Here is a 20,565-nt window from a genome sequence, read left to right as displayed (position 1 = left end):
ATATCAGATACTTAAAGACTTTTACTCAAGTAATATTTTTAGAGAAGACTTTAACTTTTCCCAAAGTATTTTTATGATAAGATACTTGTACTTTTACTCAAGTATCACTTTGAGGTACTTTATACAACACTGGTAGTTTGGGTGGTCTTAGTGAAACATGTTGACAGAGACAGATGGACGTCTCCCTGCATGCAGGTTACACAACAACCTTCCGCAGCACCGACATCCAAGTGTACAGCGCCCACAGCTCGAACGGCAGCCACAGGAGGACGGAGGAGAATGGAGGAGGGGGGGAGGGAGGAGGGCTCAAAACAAGAGCTACTCATTTCCTCACTTTTCTCACTTCGCCTTTAAAAGACTGTTACCTTAAGAAGTGGCACACAAAAATAAATGCTTTGGGTTGAGTCCATGGTGCAATTAAACGCACTGTGGCTATCCCCCTCATGTCTAATTAGTGGTGCTCTTCTCGGAGTGCGCTCCGCCCTGCTCCCTGGGGAACAGGACAATCCCACTCGCCCGTCTGTGCTTCTTAATGAAGTGCCAGCTTTTTTTTCTCTCGTTTTTTACAAGGAGGCCCAAGTGAAGTGAGGCAGAGGAGCGGTGTGGTCTGTGCTGTGGGAAAGGCTAGGGGAGTCAGACTGCAGAGCCTTTTTAAGAAACGCACTCTCAACCAGTCTCTTGAGATCCACCCCCTCCCAATTGGCCACCCATGCTGGGAACTCTGCTGCAGACTCTCTTTCTCTAAATGACAAAACAGAGTAATTTTCTTTGCTCGACAAGCAGACTGAGCAGACATATGTCATCAGATCCGCAGCTCAATCTGAGCTACCACTACAAATATTTGCACTCTTCATTCTTCTTAATTATTTTACATTTCATTAGTCATTTCAGCACAACTTTTCACTAAATAAAAACTAACTTTTTATTAGGTTTACGTTCATTTCATACATTTTGTAATAATTGGCTGTTTTTTTCTTTAAAACCAATAAGTTGTTTCCCTCTCCTTCCACTGAGTAATTTCTGACAGTCAACATATTCAAACACACTAAAATCCACTGGAATGAATGCAAACAATGAGTAAACCCATAAACCACCATAAACTGTAGGTCTAAATACAGCAGGGCTCCCTGTGCCACATCAGTCATTGAAAACAAATAAAATACATTTAAATGCATTATTATTTGCATGTAGGTGCCTCTGTAAGCAATAAAAATATGGTTATTTACTGAATATTTTACAAAGATAAACACTAAATCAACAAATAACCAATCATTATATTATGTGATAAAATTAAAGTGGGGTCAATAAATTAAAATAAGGGTTGATAATTTCCATTTGCCTGCTTGTTTCTTTTCTTTGTGTTTCTGTTTTCTACTCCTTAGTGTAGAGGAGTGACCCCTCTGTCTGGTATTTTCCAGGCTCATGGTCTCTAACCTCTGTAGATGAGCACCTCGTAAACAAGCATTTAGCTAGAGGAGCGTCCTTCAGCTGGCGACACCTCAGGACACCATGTCGAACCTTGGATTCGCTGAGTTGTTGTTTTTTTACGCTATGCGAATTTCGTAAGCTTACGTAAACTTTGTAAGCAGTGTGAGGGTGACCGCAGTTATTTTATGAGGCCAGAAGATGACACGTACAGAATAAACTGTTATTGTTTAAAATGGTCTCCAAATAATTTAATCACTTATTGCAATAATTTCTGGGGCAATTTATTGTCCAGCCAAATTTGTTTTTGTGACAAGCCTAATTTTACAGTTCAATTTTAAAAGCAGGTCAAGTTTATCTTAAAGTTTCTATAAGTTGTGTTTTATTGTCAGATTGTTCCGTGTACAGACAGAAGGAAAAAAAAACATGAAATAAAAAAAAGTCATTTTGCAAGACTTCAGCTAGAAGCACATTTCTGTTTTGGATCAACTTCAAAAGGAAAGTATAAAAAAATCTCACACTAACTTCAAGAACAAAAAAAAGATTCTTTATCAATCTGGTTCCAAGTTTCTCCAACAAAACTTGACCTATTGTGAGATTTATAATATTAAACTTTATCATCAGCTTTCTTAACAGTAATATTTATGCTTCTGCTGCTGAGCCATGAGGACCTTTGAAATAAAAAAAACTTAAATCTTAAATAAAAGTTCCCATGCGCAACTCCATTCATCTGCTTCCTCCTCAGACGACCCTGACCCACAGACCCCTCCCTGACCCACAGACCCCTCCCTGACCCACAGACCCCTCCCTGACCCACAGACCCCTCCCTGACYCRCAGACCCCTCCCCGACAAGAACAGCAGGACAGCAAAAGTCACGCTTTGGATACACGCGCAGGGCGCATCCACCTCGCCAGTGTGGATGTTATCAACCTTCACGTTTAAAGTCCGTATTTGTCACGGGGGATGCATGCATATGTGTGTGTGTGTGTGTGAGTGCGGGGGGTGGGGGTGTTTGCCGCGGATAACAGAGCATCTAAATTTAAAGTTACTTGTTGCTTGTTATTAAAGGCACAGTGTGGGATAATTTTATTAATTAAAGCTCATAATCTTACCACTTGAAACATCACTAGCCCTGAAGCTGCTGGTAGACATCGCGGTTGGAATTATCAAAAGTTTTTGACACATGAGAGACACCGTAGCAACTCCTTTACATTTGGAAGTGGGGGTGGGGTGGGGGGAGGATCAGGGAGGATGATTCAACCACTGGATGTCGCTGAAAACAACAAATCCTTCACAGTGTGCCTTTAACTCTTGACAAGTCCACCTCATAATGTAGACCAGTTTTTGTACCAGCCTTGCAAATATTACATACATACTCTTTAGGTACCAGGTACGCACCTGGTTCACCATAGGTATAAACCCCTCTAAGTACCAGATAGAAACTGCTTCCAGAGATATCAATACGAGCCAAGGAGGAAGGAAACTATTTGTTGCAATATAGTAAAAAGTGACGAATTGACAAATATTTAAGTTTATCAGAATTGAAATAATAATATACCTTGTTAGGCCTTGGTGGACTCATCGGCCACATGTATCAGAAAACACATCCCCTTGTGCAGAAATAGAAGCTTGAAATATTTCTGTTTTATGATCAGTAAAAGAATATCTTTAACTTACAAAATGTCAGGCAGATTGATTCCATGCAAGCTGCAAGAGAAAACAAGTTAGAGTGAAATGACATTACGTTGAGATGTGGGAACACTGCAGCATGCACGAGCTCCACTGACACATGGCAACAATACTTTCACCGATACGTCTCCGAGACATTATTCACAAGTAACAACCCACTGACAAAGAGCCACAGAGTCACAAAAACAATTTGAAAGAGAATTGGAGAGAACTCTCCATCTTCTGCCAAGCACAGCTCATGCACACAAACATAATGGCTGCTTTCTTCACACAGAGCCAAAGCTAACGACTCACCATCAACGACCAAAAGATAAAAACATTTTGTGAGAAATCCACGCTACAAAAACTTAAAAATAATTAAGTGTCATGCCGGGAAAACAAAAAGGATCTGCAAAGTTTTGACAGGCAGTTTCCTCATATAAATTCATTTTAGTGCTGCTGATACTTTGACAAACAGATTACACTTGAGCTGCAAGGAAAATGTTGAGCATTCACATCAATCAGAGGACAAGCAGGACTACAGGTCCTCATCTAGACCTGATCTCAGCTGGGTGAAGTTTTGGTCAAATTGTCTTTTTTACTCAGGAAGGTTTGAGTCGAAGCAGCCTCTCTTACAGGAACTGGCTGAAATTCGTTAATACCAGTGAGAAAAGATTTAAAACAGTTTTCAGCATTAGGTTTACAAGCTTTACAACCAAAGGAGACATTTCTACATCTTCCCTATATCTATATATCGATTTGAATGGTTCATGATTCAGTTATATCGAGGCAAATTGAAAATATTGATCTATATCATCATCATATGCTCGATGGGAATCAATACCATATGCCCATCTAACACAGTCATTGTGTTAGATGGCCTTATGATATTGCATTATATCGATCGCAGCCGTGTGAATTGAATTGAATCCATCATATCGTGACGGACTTCGTGATATTGAGAAATATCAATTCGTCATCCAAACATATTGATGTAATATCGTATCGTGATAAAGCTGGTGATTTACACCCCTAATATATACAGTATATATACTGTATATGTATATATATATATATATATATATATATATATGTATATATATATAGTATACACACATCTGTCCATATGTATATTGCAATGAAAAGTAGACTTTTTAGTGGATATGAGAGATAGGTTGAAAGTTGGATTAATAATTTAACAAACAAGCTAACAAGTTATTAATTGTTTTGTCCCAGAAGTTTCATTTACAAGAAAATAGCTAATACTATGTTTATGTCTAATACTATGTTTGCCGTTTCTATTGACGTTATGAATATAATGCTTCATGTAAAATGTAGTCATATTTGTCAGTTATTTATTTTTTTTACACTATATAAATTTCGTAAATTTGCTAGCAGTGGGCGGTTGATCACTTTTATTTTATAAAGCCAGAGGAAGACTCAGACAGAATAAATTGGATAGAGCAGTGTAACAATGTTAGAGCTTTAGTAGATGTGTGTTTTCACAGGTCAGTTCGTAACTTTTTTCTGTATGTAAATTTCTTTAACTTCCCCTAAGTTTGTAAGCGGGGGTGGATATTAGTTTCAAAAGTTTCCCATACAATATTACCGTTTATCAAGATAATTTCTGAGGCAATTTATCACCCGGCAAAATTTGTTACTGTGACAGACCTGCTAACTGTTAGTAATAGTTTGCACTTTATCAGCCATGACATCAGTCAGAGAATGGAGGACAGAGCAATCTTAATCCAGGATAGGTTAAAGGCTAAGTAAACAAGGATCCATTTAATATTGTTTTTCAGGCTATTAAAATGCATCCATCCAGTCAGTCCATCCATCGTCAAACCATATACATCCATCGTCAGTCCATAGAGTCCATCTGTCCATCTGTCCATTATTGGGTTGTGGAGGCAACAGGTTAGTCCAAAAACCCAGACATCCCTCCCCAGCAGTGAATGTTTTTAACTGCAGTTCTGAACTGGAACATTTAGCAGTAGTATCATCTATACTGTGTGCCAAGACTGAACAGTCTGCTAACAAAGAAGATGACTAAAAACTGACAGAGCACAACACAAAGCCTTTCAGAACAGTGTGGGAACGTTTCACTGAAAACATCAAAATGTTGAAGGCAGATTGTGGAAAATAGAACTTCATTTCAGCACAGCACCACTGCCAGGCTCAGTATTCTACTCCTGGAGCTTTAAGGAAGTTTGAAAAGTTAAGTTTGAGCATCACGTTGGCTCCTTTTTAAATGATGCGTGCAATAATGTTTCTATCAGTTTAAAAGAGGACAAGTTTAGCCCTGGTTTGGCTAACTGTAACTCTGGACGATGACTTCTTGTCCTGTTCTTTACAATCTTTGTTCTGTGACTGATGTCACCCATTATAAGGCATTAACTACCTTATTGATGTATTTTAGACAGAACATCACTTAAATACCGTACCTTTAATGTTCGGACATGAGATCTGGAGCAGTTTAATGTTCTGTTTAGTGATTAGCTCATAAATAGGTAAGTCTGACAAAGCTAACACATCTCACTGGAATAAAGAAGGAAAACCCAAACTGGTTTTAACTTTTATAAATTAGCTTGTTTACAGGCCTTTCTAATCTTTTAGGGGCAAATGTCTAAGCCTTGGAGGACCACCAGAGTCAGAGAGTCCTTTCCCATGATGCACCATACATACGTGTTCTCACACAGAGGTCCCATCCAGGCTGGTGCAGAGAAGCTGGGCATCTGTGGTAATGTTAGGGAAAGGTTGGGGACTTTTGGAAGAGGGACACTGGCTAGATTGTTAGTTAGAGACCTGCCAGGTCCAAGTCCGAGTACGAGTCCAAGACCAGGTTGTGTGAAGAGGAAAAATGATAAAAGCATAAAAGACAAATCATGAAAGAGATGAAAAGAGTGAAAGCATAACCATTATTGAACACATTAGTGTTTGTGTCACTGCAGAAAAACAATCTGACAGATCATAAGATTCATATTCTAAAGGAAATATAAAAGGTTTTATAAAACCCTGACAAATATTCTGTTGATTCTCTGCTACAGACAGAATTATTTATTTTCATTAAATAACTTTAAACATGCATTTAGTCTGAGATGCTGTTTGTCATTGCAAGGAATATCCAGAGCTAATGGGAAAGGAGTGATAATGTTTTTGTTTGTGAGTGTGTGCACAATGTCCTGGAGTCTACTGTGTCTGTTAGTAAAATATCTCATGAATCATCAGCTCTGATTTCAAATGTCTTACCATAATAATAATAATAANTAATAATAATAATAATAATAATGATAATAATTTTAAAGGTTTCACAGACAAGTAGTAAATTACTAAACTGAGTCTTTGTCTACTCTTCTTGTTGGACCTGGTTTACAGAAGCTGCTATGGTGGATTTTTGGAATCAGAGTCCGCTCATTAGTAATGTAGAACTTTAAGCCCCGCCCACTCCCCTGCACACATTCAGTGTTACATGGGCTTTCTGTTCAGCATAAAACAACTTAACACAGCAAATTGTATCAGAGAAACATAAACATGACCATCCAGAAGCATGATCATAACTACATGTATTATCAGTGAAGACTTCAAAGGTGTCCCTATTTATTTTACAAAAGGCAATTTATTTTATTTTACCAGGAAGATCCCAGAGAGATAAACTGTCTATTCTTTCAGATGCACTGAGTGAGAATCTACAGGAGTGTATAATGATTTCTATATATTTGAAATTAGTTTTTCATTTTGAACGTTATAGATTTCTTAATAATAATAAACCAAAGTACAAAAGGCAACTTTCCAAGTAAAAACACAATATAAAGCTGTGTTTAAACAAAAGATGTGCACATCCCAGATATCCACACAAACATTTAATCTAAAAAAAACCTCATCAAATTCAATGTCAATTCATCAAATTCACAAAACTAAACAGAGTTTAGAAATAAATGTATGTCACACAGATAACAGATGACCCAGTCATCAGCTGAAGCAGCCCTGACTGGAGCCGATCCTTACCTGACGGGCTGCCAGGTCTCCTGCTCAAAGCCACGATGGATGGACTGAGCGATGGACGACTCCATCAGATCGATGTACCGCACCACCAGAGGGACAAACACGTCCTGCAGGTGTTTGTGGAATGGCCCGTTGCACAGGTGAGCTGTGGGGTAGGGTGGGGTGGGGGATAGGGGCAGAAGGAGACAGTGAGACTCAAAGGACTTGAATTGCAACTGAATTTTGACTTGAGCTCATTTTCTAGTATTTACAGTAACACGTTTTAGGCAGCTTTTCCAGTTTTTAGAGTAGCAAATTTACGTGGTGTGATGTTTCCAGTTTGGAAGGTTATGGAATTAGTGGGGTGATTTTAAATAGGTTTAAGAGTTTTTGAAGAAAAAGGCAACAGTTTGTAAAGTGAAAGTATTGTTCCTCTTTATGTTTGAATATTACTTGTGGTGTTCCTCAGGGGTCTGTTTTAGACCCTAAAACGTTTATTTTATACATTAATGGCATTTGCAATGTTTCCAAAATGTTAAAAAAATGGTACTATTTGCTGAGGATACAAGTGTTTTTGTTCTGATGACGGTTTTCAGAATTTACTAGATGAGATGATGACTGAATTGAATAAATTAAAGCTCTGGTTTGATAAAAAAAAACATAATAAATTTGAATAAAACTAAAATAATGTTGGAAATAGTACATACATAAAAATAATATACAAGTAAAGATTCAAATAAAAGGGGTTGATATAAAACAAATTAGTGAAAGAAGGTGTCTATTAAACATCTTTCAAGAAGCATCATAGCACTGAATAAGGCCAGCAGGTATTAGATCGGACATCACTATATCCTACATTGTTCACCAGTTTTACCTTATTTAAGTTATTGTGTGGAAATCTGGGGCCACAGCTATAAAACATTGCATTCACAGTTTGTATTATTCACAATGCAAGTTACAGGGATCATACAAACAATTTATTCTTACAGCTCAAATACTGACACTTCCACATCTGGTAAAGTTCCAAAAACCACAAATTTTGTACAGAGCCAAATATGAAAATTTACCTAAAAATATTTAAGAAGTATTTGTCAATTGTAAGTTGTAATTGTGCACATTGTGAGGAAGAGTTTTTGTGTTTCTGCGTGTGGAGTTAAAATGTGGAATCATTTGAGTGTAGAGTTGAAGCAATGCCCAAACATAAAATGTTTAAAAAAATAAAAAATAAAAAAGCATAAGGATATTATTTTCATGAATTATTAAAAAGTGTAAAAATATGACCATAGCCTTTATATAATATAATGATATTGGAATACTGTAAATATATATATATATATATTATTTCTAACGTGATGTGTTGTTTCCTCTGAAAAAAGCCAACATGGCTGAAAGGCAGTTTCTGTTTTAATCCAGACTGGACAAATGCTTTCTGTTTCATTTCTCCACTGAAGAATTTAAATCTGTTTGTTTTGTTCAAAGACTGCGATGGAGTGAAACAATTTTCCAAACTTAAACTCAAAATATGTGGGAAATAATGACTGCCCACCTTCAAAACCATGAAGAGTTTTATTTTGAAACAGTCACCAGAACAGGAAACAAGTTAAAGGCTGTAATAGAGAGTATGATATCAGAAATATAATTAACACATTAAATATGTAAAACAAGTAGAAAAAAAATTGTTTGTTTTTCTAAAAGTGAGCGTTGCATTCTATCATCCNTATATATATTGAAGATTGCAGTAAGCTACACATGTCAAACTTAAGGTCTGCAGACCAGATCTGGCCCAGAAGATGGACCGGTGCTGGCCTGGAGGTGTATCGTTCACACCTCCTGATCCTGACTGAGGGTTTGGAGAGAAATAAATCTTTACACTGACACCAACAGCAAGAGGAGACAAAGAGAAGGAGAGCTGGGTGAGAATAAGACAAGTCTCCCAGGACTTCATTAGTTTTAATTCCTCCCGCTCCGCTCCACTATGATTAACACTAGCCTTTTTGCCCTCCAGAGAGTAAGACTTGCCTCCCACATAACTGTTCGCCTTCATATGCTGACAATCAAGTGAGCATTTAAATAATCTGCAGAACAACCAAAAAATAAAAAAAATCGTCCACAGTCAGTTCACCTGAGCTCAGCTGACGGCTCACTGCTGATGTTCCATTTAAAAAATAATAATAATATACTTTTTTTAAAAAGTAGGATTTTACGAAGAAAATTTAATTTTGGCACAATCTCGGTTGTCAATCAAATTTAGTTGTTTTTCAATTTTATGGAGCTAATTTTAATAGAATCCCTTTTGTCTCACTTTATTCATAATTACCAGAGGGAAAACCTCATTTGTGCAAACAGTAAAAACTCTTTCTTCTTGGTCCATGTCTTGTCTTTTTCTATTGCCTCATTACGCTCCAATTCAAGACGGTTAATGTTGTGACACTTGGAATAATTACGCCACGAAGAGAAGATGGTAATTAGAGAGAATATAAGATATGTGCCACAAAAAATAGATTTGTGGGTTCTTCACAAAATGAATCAAGTTTTTTTGTTCCCAGCATTGCCCTTGGGCTGTCTGTCTATCTGCCCGCCTGTCTGTTACTGTAGCTGAAGTACTTGGGCATCAGCCATGTTAAATAACGCCTCCCATCTCGCCAAATCTTTTCTGGCTCCGAGACAAAGCGCCACATCCGACTAACAGCTCGAGGAGAATTCAGCGAGCCCAGATTTGATTCCATTAGTCAAATCAAATGTGAAGAGTGAAACTACGTTTATCAGCTTCTACGGTCACTTTTTAGCTTTTTTTCTTTTCTTTCACAATCTTCAGACCTTGACGTAAAAAAAATTAGAAAAACATTCAAATCTGTTTTTTCCTCAGAGCTGTCACCACTTTAAACTCACTGCACCATTTCCCAGTTTAACCCTGTCATGTTTAGTGTTTTACATTATGTTTGTATTAATTAACAGTTTATTTATTTTTGCACATTTGGAGCAGACTTTTAATTTTAACGTGTAATAAAGACTTTCATCCACTCGAAAAACAACTTCCTAAACTGAAATCCTGCTGAGTGTTGCTTTGTTTGTTGCTTCTCTATTCAGAACTTTAAATATTTCCTTTTCATCCTCTGGTTTATTGTTTATCTGAGGCTCCCACTTCGTCTCAATCAGTCCATGAGAGGAAAGACTGAGTTTCCCTTGACCTCAGCTCCCTGGAAAACGTTTGGAGTCTAAAAAAAGACAAACTCATGAAGGATTGAAGTGTTCCAAATTAAACTTGAAGAGACTAAAATCCCCAAAACAAAATAATCAACACATTTATCAAAGCTAATCTATGAAAGAATGTGACATTTAAAACTTTTTTTTAAATAAATCTAGCATAAAAACTAAAATCCCTCTTTAAATTTGAAGGTCCAGCTTCTAGTTTTTGGACCTTCTGTGAGTGTGTGATGGTCATAAGTTCTAAACATTTCTCCTAGTCTGTTACAACAGTTTTAGTCTTTGTTATTAATCTGGTAAAAACTTAAAGTTCAGAAGTCCTTCAGGTTGTGAGGAGCACAGAGCTGAACGAGATAAAATGATGATAAGCTCCACTGATGGATGGAAAGTACGATATTTACAGAAACGCCTTCACTTTTCTTCTTTAATTACATTTTACTGGCATATTTTGGGATTTGTGTAAAACTTTTGAAACTAGTCTTAGCAAAGTGATATCGATGCAGAAATTAAAAATGGGTGTTATAATAAGTCTTTTTGAAAAACCTACATGACATTTAGTTTTCCTCATGTTTCACATGTAAATAGAAATAATGGGTTATGTCTAAATTCAAGGGTTGCAGGCAAAGTCAGACACATTTGTCGGTTGCTTACGTCACCGCCCGGTGCTGTAGGCTGTCACAATTTGTAGACAAAACCCCTGAAAACGTAGGCTGCATCTGAGTGTCCTACGCAGCAGACAGTATCCCAGAATTCATTGCACCATCAGGAAATTAAACAGAAAAACAAAGGTTTTATTTTAATTTTACGACAGTTTTTTTTCTCTTTAATGGTGGAGTTTGGAAATTCATCACGGACCGAAGCATTTAAAGGGACCCTGATTAGTTGTAACATTAGACTTTATTTAATAAACATATATTTTAACTGTAAAATAAAGACTGTAAAAATACTTTCGGATGTCCAGTTATTATAATTTTTAAACTAAAAGTTTAAAAATATATTACACGGACGGGGCCATTTTATTTACACGCAAAGCATTCTGGGTAAATGATGACATGGATAGGTCATCACTGCAAGGCTGCTAGCGAGCTATATCCACCCTGAAGGTTAATCTTGGAAAATATCTGATGATTGGCTCTTTTAAATGAAACCAGAGAGCGTTGACAGAAAGGAGAAGGTAGAAATGACTCAGCCTGTAACTGAAAATATGGATGGAGGACAACAGAGCTGCTTTATGGAAGAAGAACCTCAGCTTAGCCTGTTAGCTTTAGCGTTAGCCCCGACACTATCACCATATATATGTATTAGCTCAGCGCTACACATTCTCCTCTCGTCACTGAGGTCCTCCATCCACATGACAGAGAGGGGAACGCAAAAATGACTCAGCCTGCAACTGAAAATATGGATGGAGGACCTCAGTTTAGCTTGTTTGTCGTACTAGCGCCGAGCTAATAAACATATGGCAATATAGCATCAGCACTAGCAAAAAGGCTATCAGGCTAAGCTGAGGTTCTATTTCGTATAAGCTCCGCCCTCTAAGGCTGTCGCTTGTGGTATCCCTCGGTTTTGAGCTGAATGATTCAGTTCCTCTGGATCGGCTCATCAATTTCGGGCCCGAGTTGGATGACCCCGCTTCGAAGAACAAGGACGACGGTGACAAACAAGAAGCGGTCATCCCCTCCCAGGTGGAACGGCCTGTCTCCAGTGTTCAGATCGAGGGACGGTCCGGGGATTTGGGCCTTTCCCGCTCTTCCTCCACTCCTCAACCATCCATCGGGGCTCTGGTGAGCGTTCTCCCGGACATCATCCGTCGAGCAGCAGAAGCCAGGGGCCTGGCGGTCCCGGAGGTGATGGCTCCTCCGCCAGACGAATGGCAGGTCAATTCGCTTCTCCGAGTGCTGGCGGCTGCATCGCGGTGTGGCCACAATTCCCCGTAGTGGAGTCATACCTGGCGACTGCCACCACTGATCCTACCAAGCTAAGAGCCCCTGTTACCTCCTACGTCAACGTGACCAAGGTTTTAGTGATCACCGATGGTGATTTTCCTCTGGTTCCAGTGCTGGAACCTGCGCTTTCTTCTGGTTTTGGAGTCGAGGCGGTCCGGTCAGGCGACCCGTCCCCGCAAACCTCGCCGATCAGCAAGTCGTCAACTAGACTGATCATATTCACCAGTGCACGTCCCAGACCAGCGCGGCCACCAACAGCACGGCATTGTTGGCTTTCAGCATCTCCAAGAAAGCGTCTCTGAGCGAGGCGCTCCCAGATGAAAAGCAAGAGATGTGCGCAGCAGCCGACACCATCCTGAAACTGTGTGCTGCTCAGGCGGTGTGCTGTTCTCACATCATGGCCTGGGCAACTCTCCTGCAAAGGCAAATGTGGCTTCACCTGGCACCTTCCGTGTCGGCGGACATGCGTCAGCAGATGTTGGAATCACCCCCATCACCGTGGACGGGCTCTTTGGGCCTCAGTACCAGACCATGCTGGACCACATCAACACCACGCAGACTGTGCGGGAACAGTTCCGGCAGCAGTTCAGATCCAGAGTGGAGAGCCGTCCAGATCCAGCTTCATCACCCGGCCCATGGCGCGAGCCCCGGGCACATTGACAGCGGAGCCGGCACGCTCCAGCTTTGTCCTGACCTCCTCCAGCGGCGGAACAAGCACCGGCTCCAGCAGCGACACCAGCACCGTATTCATGGCATCCTCTCCAGCAGTAGCAAAGAGCCCCTCGCCGTGGCGTGGGACAGCTGGCGTGCTCCTGGTCCAACCCGCCTTCGGCGTCCCAGAAAAAAATGACTGGTGGGGGTGGGGGGGATGTGTGTTAAATTTGATGCTGTTGCATGTGTGAAAAATAAAAATAAAACTTTTCACCTAAAGACTAAATTCCTGTCGCAAGCATCCAGTTCACATGTTTCCCCCACATTGAGTGAGGCTAAGCCCGTTGGGGCCCATCCCAGCTGACTCACAGCCCCAACTGTTCACAGTCAAACATCACACTGTTTCCCTGCTGCGGACAAATTCACTTTGTCGTGCGCCACGACGAGCCCCGTTGCCACTCAACCCTCGTCCCTTTTTCCTCGCCTCAAAATGGCGGGGGAGAAAACGAATGCCAGGGTTTGCTCAACACAGTTGGCTGCTTTGGGGTTTCGCTCAGCTCGTGCCGCCCCCTGGCGGGCAGTGGCGGAACAGATTCACAGCCCCTCCTCTTCGTCCCGTCTGCGGACGGCTGATGTATTTGAGGACAGGCAACAAGAACTAAGTCAGAAGAGGAGGCGCACAGGCCCCTCCTCACTCTGACCCTCGTATCACAGAAGGGCGCTGGAAGTGCCTTTTCAGCAAAAGCTAGCAAAATGAATGGTTCAGTTACTGGCTCTTACGGGAACCCGGAAGTACTTCTTCCGGGCCCACAGCTAGTGAAGCAGTCGCCGGCTGGGCTCCCTGGAGCTGCCGCTCGGCCCTTTGGATCAGAACTTCCCATGGGTCACCGAGAGCGTGATGGCAGTGAAGGCTCTGAATGTTCCAGCAGATTCCGCTCACCATCAGATGCACCAGGCTCTCTCCAGACGCAGTGTGGTCTGGGAGCGCATTTGTCCTATGGACAAATGGATGGAACGTTTAAAAAAAATGGGTTACAGGCTGCAGTTTTCAGCTGCAACTCCCCGTTTTCAGGGGATCCTGGAAACATGTCTGTCCCCCCAACAGGCACCTGCATTACAGATGGAGCTCCAGGAGCTCCTGTCCAAGGGGGTGATCTCCAAAGTCCCCAAGGGTCAGGAACACCAAGGACATTCACGGTACTTCTTGGTCCCCAAAAAATCCAGAGAGATGAAGCCGATCCTGGACCTCTCTCTCTTCAACAACTATATAGTAAAGAGACCTTTTCACATGTTGACGGTCACACAGATGCTTCAGGGTGTCCAGAAAGGCGATTGGTTCACGTCAGTCGGCCTGAAGGGTGCATATTTTTACGTCCCAGTCATTCCTGCACACGGGAAATTCCTGCGCTTTTCCTTTCAGAGAGTTTGGTATCAATACAACCGTCTCCCGTTTGTGTATGCTCTAGTGCCGCGCACCTTCTCCAAGTGTGTGGGAAAGGCGTTGCGGCCGTTACATGCAGCAGGGATGAGAATTCTCTTTTACCTGGACGACCTGCTCCTGATGGCTCCGACCGGTCAGGAAGCAGCGTCACAGACGGAGAGACTAATAGAGCATCTGACTATGTTGGGCTTCTCCACAAACTGGGAGAAAAGCTCCGTCACCCCAGAACAACACGTGACGTATCTGGGCATGGACTTGAGTTCAGTCACCATTACAGCACAGCTGTCATGGGCCAGACAGGGAATGTTACTGAATCTGCTGTCACAGATCAGGCCCCACGCGTCAGTGATGGCTCTAACTGTCATGCGCCTATTAGGAATGATGGCGGCAGCACATGCGGTGGTCCCACTCCTGCTGCTGTACATGAGGCGCTTACAGTGGTGGTTTGTGCACCTGCGGATCGACCCGATTCGCGGCAAGCGCAGGATTGTTTTAATCCCTCTCTCAGTCCAGGCGTACTTGAACCATTGGTCAAACCTGCAGACGTTGTCGGCGGGAGTTCCCCTGAGCAGACGACACATCACATAGCGGTTTTCACTGATGCGTCTCTCTCAGGCTGGGGGTGACACGTCTGTCCCAAACAGTTGGGGGCCCTTGGCAGTTTCCCACGAACCCTCACATAAATGTGTTGGAACACCTGATGGTAGGAAAAGTGTTCAGGAATTTTTTCCACCTGGTCCAGAATCAGCATGTTCTGGTCCACACGGACAACAGGGCTGCAGCGTCTTATATAAACCGCCGGGAGGGGGGGGTGCGCTCCCGTCAGTTGTTGGACACAGCCAGAGAACTTCTCCTCTGGGCTCGTGTCTATTTACGCTCGACCAGAGCGGTGTACATCCCCAGGGTGCTGAACAGGGGAGCGGATATTATGTCCAGGGGAGGTCCTCAGGACAAAGATTGGGTTCTGAACACGACCATAATTATGCAAATCTGGGAAAGATTTGGCAAGGCGGAAATGGACATGTTCGCGAGCAGGGAAAACACACAGTGCGACCTTTGGTTTTCTCTGAGCCCCCGCGACAACCCAGCGCTAGGGGTGGATGAATTCGTGTCCTGACCGTGGCCAGACAAGCTGCTATATACGTTTCCTCCAGTCTCTCTGATCCCGCACCTCTTGGGCCGGATCAGAAAGGATCGACAGAGAGTGATTCTGATTGCTCCAATGCGCACAAATGAGCTTTGGTTTCCGACATTCCAGCCATTACTGTCGGATTGTCCGCTGCAGCTGGCTTGGCGAGAGGAGCAATCACGAGCCTCCCCGTACTGGGTCAGCCCCTGTGGGCTTGGTTGCTGAATGGCGACGCTTGTTAGATATGGGTTTATCTGACAGCGTCGTGCGCACCATTCAGGATGCTATGTAGCCCGCACAGCAGGGATGAGATACTCTCAATGCTTATTTGTACATTATAGAGAGCAATCTGCAGGTCAGCCTTTATCTTCTCAGAGGCTGTCACACTGGCTTTGTTAAGCCATATCGCAGGCGTACATCTCTTCAGGCCTGCAGCCACCAGATGCACTATCAGCGCATTCCACAAGGGGGATTGCTTCCTCCTCTGCGTTGCTCAGAGGAATGTCTGTCCAGGAGATTTATTCAGCTGCCTCCTGGTCTTCCCCTTGTCCTTTTGTTTGTTTCTATTTGCGCGATGAGTCAGGGTCCCTGACGCACTCCGTGTTCGGGTCCACGTCAGAGTGATATATCATACAGTTCATTTGTTCACGTTATGTTCTGCATCACTTCAAGGTTTTTATGTATTGTGAATAGTTCTGTTGCTTTCTGTGTTCAGTATAAGCAAAATGTGTGCTTGTTCAGCAGACGTTTTTGTGTTCCGTGCGCTTTTTAAGCACAAGGACTTACCCATGCGTTATTACGCACGTACTGTCACAAGGACGTTATGTTGGTTTGGTTTTGTGAAGCTGGTGTGGCACAGACCACATCTGGCTCTGCCTCTGTACCACAAGTGACAGCCTTAGAGGGCTACGCTTAAACTCATAGAAACTTGAATTACAATATGTAAACAACGTTCTTCTTCCATGAAGCAGCTCTGTTGTCCTCCATCCATATTTTCAGTTACAGGCTGAGTCATTTCTACCTTCTCCTCTCTGTCAACGCTCTCTGGTTTCATTTAAAAGAGCCAATCATCAGATATTGTCCAAGATTAACCTTCAGGGTGGATATAGCTCGCTCACACCGARGACCTATCCACGTCATCATTTACTCAAAATGCTTTGTGTGTAAATAAAATGGCTCCATCCGTGTTAAAATGTGTTTTTAAAAATTTTAAAAAATAAACAGCCTACAGTATTTTTACAGTCTTTATTTTACAGTTAAAGTATACGTATGTTTATCAAATAAAGTCTAATGTTACAACTAATCAGGGATCCCTTTAAGTTAAGCAATTTAGCAGAAGAACATTTTGTTGCATTGAGATTTTAAATAAAATTCAATTACAAGCACTGATACTGGAGCTAAACTCAAATCATTAATGATTTTTTTATTTATAATGTTTTTCTATTAACTGAATTTTTAGAAGTTATACCTTGAAAAAACAACTGAAACGATGTGATACTGTACATAACGTGTCATCATGGTAACGAGGCAGCTGGTTGTCAGACAAACACACGTCTTCCGTAGACTAGACCGTCCCATTTCACAGTCGTTTATGCAGCCGACACGAGCGAACTATGGTCCATGTCGACTGCGGTCTATGTTGGATGTAATCCATAAATTGAGACACAGCATCATAAAACATTTAAATGTTTTATGACACTGTTTGATAATACTCCGGTTTAAATTTAAGGTGTTCTGATACAGATATTGGTGTCAGTATCAGGCCCAAAACCAGCAGTTTTAAAATTGTTCATACTTGTTCAAAATTCCCTGATACCCAGAACTGATGGCATGTGGATTCTGAAGTTGTTGTTCAATAAGAGCAGATAAAAAAATATGACATGCTTGTTTAGTTAGTATTTAAACTTGTCTCTGACCGGATGCTCCAGTGCAGCATTTTATTTTTGGAACGAAACAAACTGCTGGAAGTAAAGTATTGACTGAGGAACTTTAGCATCTGAACAGACAATGTGACTGTCATTAGTTATGTCATCCAGGACATAGAAAATTAAAAGAAAAAAGACAATACATCTGGACTTCTGTTCTGTAGCTGAAGACGTGTGGAGCTACAAGATTTAATAACTCGAGGTTAGGGTCTTTATCGATCCCTCAGCTCCACCTCACTGATGTAAAAGTCTGATGTAAGGGAATGCGAGGGTTCAGACTGAGAAAAACATCAGATATGTATCTGATTCAGTTCCAGGTTCTAAATAAAATAAATGTGTATTATAATCAGCGTGTAATGTTTAAGTTGAAGTACTTGTGCTTGGTTTAAAAAAACTGGAACTGGGACACCATTAGTTTTAATAACAACATCAATCTCAAGCTGTAAAATAAAACACTATAAATATTCTGAAAAGATAAAGACTAGATACAGTTCTGTGCTTTTCTTTTGGTGAGCTCCAGCAGTAGCTCTGCCACATATTTACCTTCATCCAGTCAGGGTTTCAAACAAACAAACAAAACAAAAGAAACAAATCAAAGTCTTACGGTCAGTTCGTAGGAAGTTGTTGAGAAGCTGGAACAAGGGGAAGGTGTTCCAGGAGTCAGCAGGCTGGACCTGCAGAGCTGAGTCCAGGTTCTGTCTGTAGAGGCAGAGGAAGGCCTCTGCGTGGTCTGCCAGCAGGTCAGACCACCAGGAGAACGCCTGAGAGACAACAACACATCCAAGAGCTGTCAGCAGAACAAACAGTGTTTTTGGCTAACACACTAACAGTGACACACTTTAGGTTTCCAGTGATCAAATGTGAGGAGGGGTCAGACTGAACTAACCTCAAAATAAGATTAAATATCACTCATTTACTTTATATCTGCTGTGTTTAAAGAAAGAAAAAGACCTGCTGATTAAACTGTTTATTTAAAAGACCACGTTTTAATGCCAATATTTATTAATATTTTGAGTTGTTAGAAACATTTTTGTTGCAAATGATGAAATCTTCAAATCCTTCAGCATCTGTGAAGAATAATAATAAATGGTATTTTCTTCTGTTAGAAGCTGTGATAATTCTTCACCTTCGATTTGATGTAAATGTTAACGTAAATCCTGATGTCATTCTTAATGATTTTTTGTCATGTTTTTGCTCTTATTTATTCTCTTCGCCCGTCGTCTCCTTTTTAATCTCACTGTTGGAATCTTTTAAGCATTCATTTCTTCGCCCGAGTTTGATATTTCCCTGTAACACAGAATGCTCTGCTCGCTCTGAAGCAGCAGTAAAAACAACTTCAACTAGTCGAAAACAAATTTTTCCACCCTCATTTGTGTCATTACCGTGCGTGTTGGTGTCTGTGTGTATTTTAGCAGCTATTTACCAGCAGCTGTTATTGAAATGGATGTTTTGAAGAAGACCATGAATCATCAGGGTGTTTTAATGCTGTTTGTTGACTGGAGTAACAAACTGAAAAGACAGATTTCTAACGCCCGATGATTCCTTCTTCAAGGCCACTCGTCATTTTTCTTTTACAAGTCTTACATCTCTGCGGCTGCCATGGAAGAGAAAACTGACCCCAGGACACCAAGAGGAGATTTAAAGCTGGTTGCACTTTTCTCCTGAAGGTCCTTTAACAGCCAACAGCAGAGGTCACCTGAGCAGACTGATCCGGGTCTGCTGGAGCCTCGATGCTCTTTAGACAGAATAAATCAAGCAGGTACTTTTACAAACTGCTTTTCACCCTGGTTTTAGTTTAAAAGCAGCCAGCGGTCACATCGGCCTCTCTTCATTTATACATCCGCTGCTTTTAACAGGTCATTTTTACTAATCAGACTTCGGTCATCAAGACCCTTTTAAGACACAGGACCAAGAATCAAAGTAGATCTCTGGACTTTTCTGATACTGATCAGAAAAAAATACTTTTTCGTGTCAGTCTGATGGCTGATCTCCACAAAAGAAAGTAAAAAAACTGAACGTTTGCATTTGGTTAAAATCTAAAGTAATGACCCTGATGTAAAGAAATTTAAGCACTTTGGTTTTTCTACATCAGTCATAACATTATAACCCCTATGTGCTGCAATCGGACTCAAAAAGAGTGAAAAGATTCACACCTGCTGAACTCCATGGTTGTGCTTGTGTTGTATAATTAACACTATATTATTTGTGTAGATGTGTAGTGTATGAGTACATGAACCACTTTCTAAGCTGTTCATACATGTGACAGGAAGTCTACAGGGTTTATTTCAAAAACAAAAGGCAATATGAAATATCTGAAAACCCCAGCAAGCAGTGGTTAAGAGGCCCTCTTTGTAAAAACTTGCCATTGATCCAATATGGCAGCTTTCAAGATGTCTGCCTTGTTTTGTACATAGCCTACATCAATCAATTAAATAAATCCACTTGTTAAAAGATTTTGGTTTACAAAAAGATGTTTGAGTGGGCTCATGGTAAACAAATAAAGGATAAGAGAACAACAAACTTACCTCTCTTCCCTTTCCACAGCAGAAGAACAAAAGACAAAAAAAAAAAAAGACAGTAAGATAAAAAAAACAAACATGTTTTATCATCTAATAACCTGCTGTGGTGCTTTCTACTGTGTAACCAGAAACTGATGCCTGATAGCTTGTGTTCATGAACTTAACATTTAAAGTAGTTTTACAATAAACTAAAATGAGCCCTCTGAGGTTGCCAGCCCAGAGTGCAGATTTACAAAATTTAACAAAAAGTTTGTTTATTTCAAGAGATTACAGTCACAACTTCTTTGGGAATACAGGAAGTAACGCGCATTAAATGCTCCCACAACTCAAGGGAGGAACTCAGTACAAAAATAAAGAACACCTGAGAAAACCAGGAACAGAAACAAGTGTGGAGATCAGTGCTGCAACAGAGGAGGAAACGGGCTGGATTGAACACCACAAATTATACAAACAAAAGCCTATATGCCACGGTCATTAATGACATATTTCCGGTAAAATTTTTGCCACGCTCCTCCCTTCCACTCCCTGCTTACTGCCTATGTTTTTAGCGTTAGCTGCTAGTACTAGTCTGTGAAAAAAATCACAAAAGTTATAAACCATCTGTGATCTACTGGTATAAAACCTGAGTTCTATTGTGTGCCATTGTGTCCACTAAGCAGCAGTACGATCGAGTAGTTA

The 20,565-nt window shown here is 41.1% G+C and overlaps 1 protein-coding gene across 13 annotated transcripts in view; it reads right to left on the bottom strand.

The window, feature by feature from the left end:
- cadps2 (Ca++-dependent secretion activator 2) overlaps positions 1-20,565 on the bottom strand; it is a gene marked incomplete at its 5' end in the record, with an annotated part of 178,988 nt that overhangs the window by 49,124 nt on the left and 109,299 nt on the right. For 6 of the 13 annotated variants that reach the window (XM_014025857.1, XM_014025862.1, XM_014025858.1 and 3 more), the window contains 5 exon segments: positions 3,104-3,133; positions 5,780-5,899; positions 7,100-7,241; positions 17,973-18,129; positions 19,894-19,902. In XM_014025857.1, coding sequence (XP_013881311.1) covers positions 3,104-3,133; positions 5,780-5,899; positions 7,100-7,241; positions 17,973-18,129; positions 19,894-19,902 — 458 coding nt within the window. 13 annotated transcript variants of the gene reach the window in all.

The sequence above is a fragment of the Austrofundulus limnaeus genome, unplaced genomic scaffold (genome assembly GCF_001266775.1).
Source record: "Austrofundulus limnaeus strain Quisiro unplaced genomic scaffold, Austrofundulus_limnaeus-1.0 Scaffold505, whole genome shotgun sequence".
NCBI classification, from domain to species: domain Eukaryota; kingdom Metazoa; phylum Chordata; class Actinopteri; order Cyprinodontiformes; family Rivulidae; genus Austrofundulus; species Austrofundulus limnaeus.
This window is presented reverse-complemented; position numbering and strand designations above follow the sequence as displayed.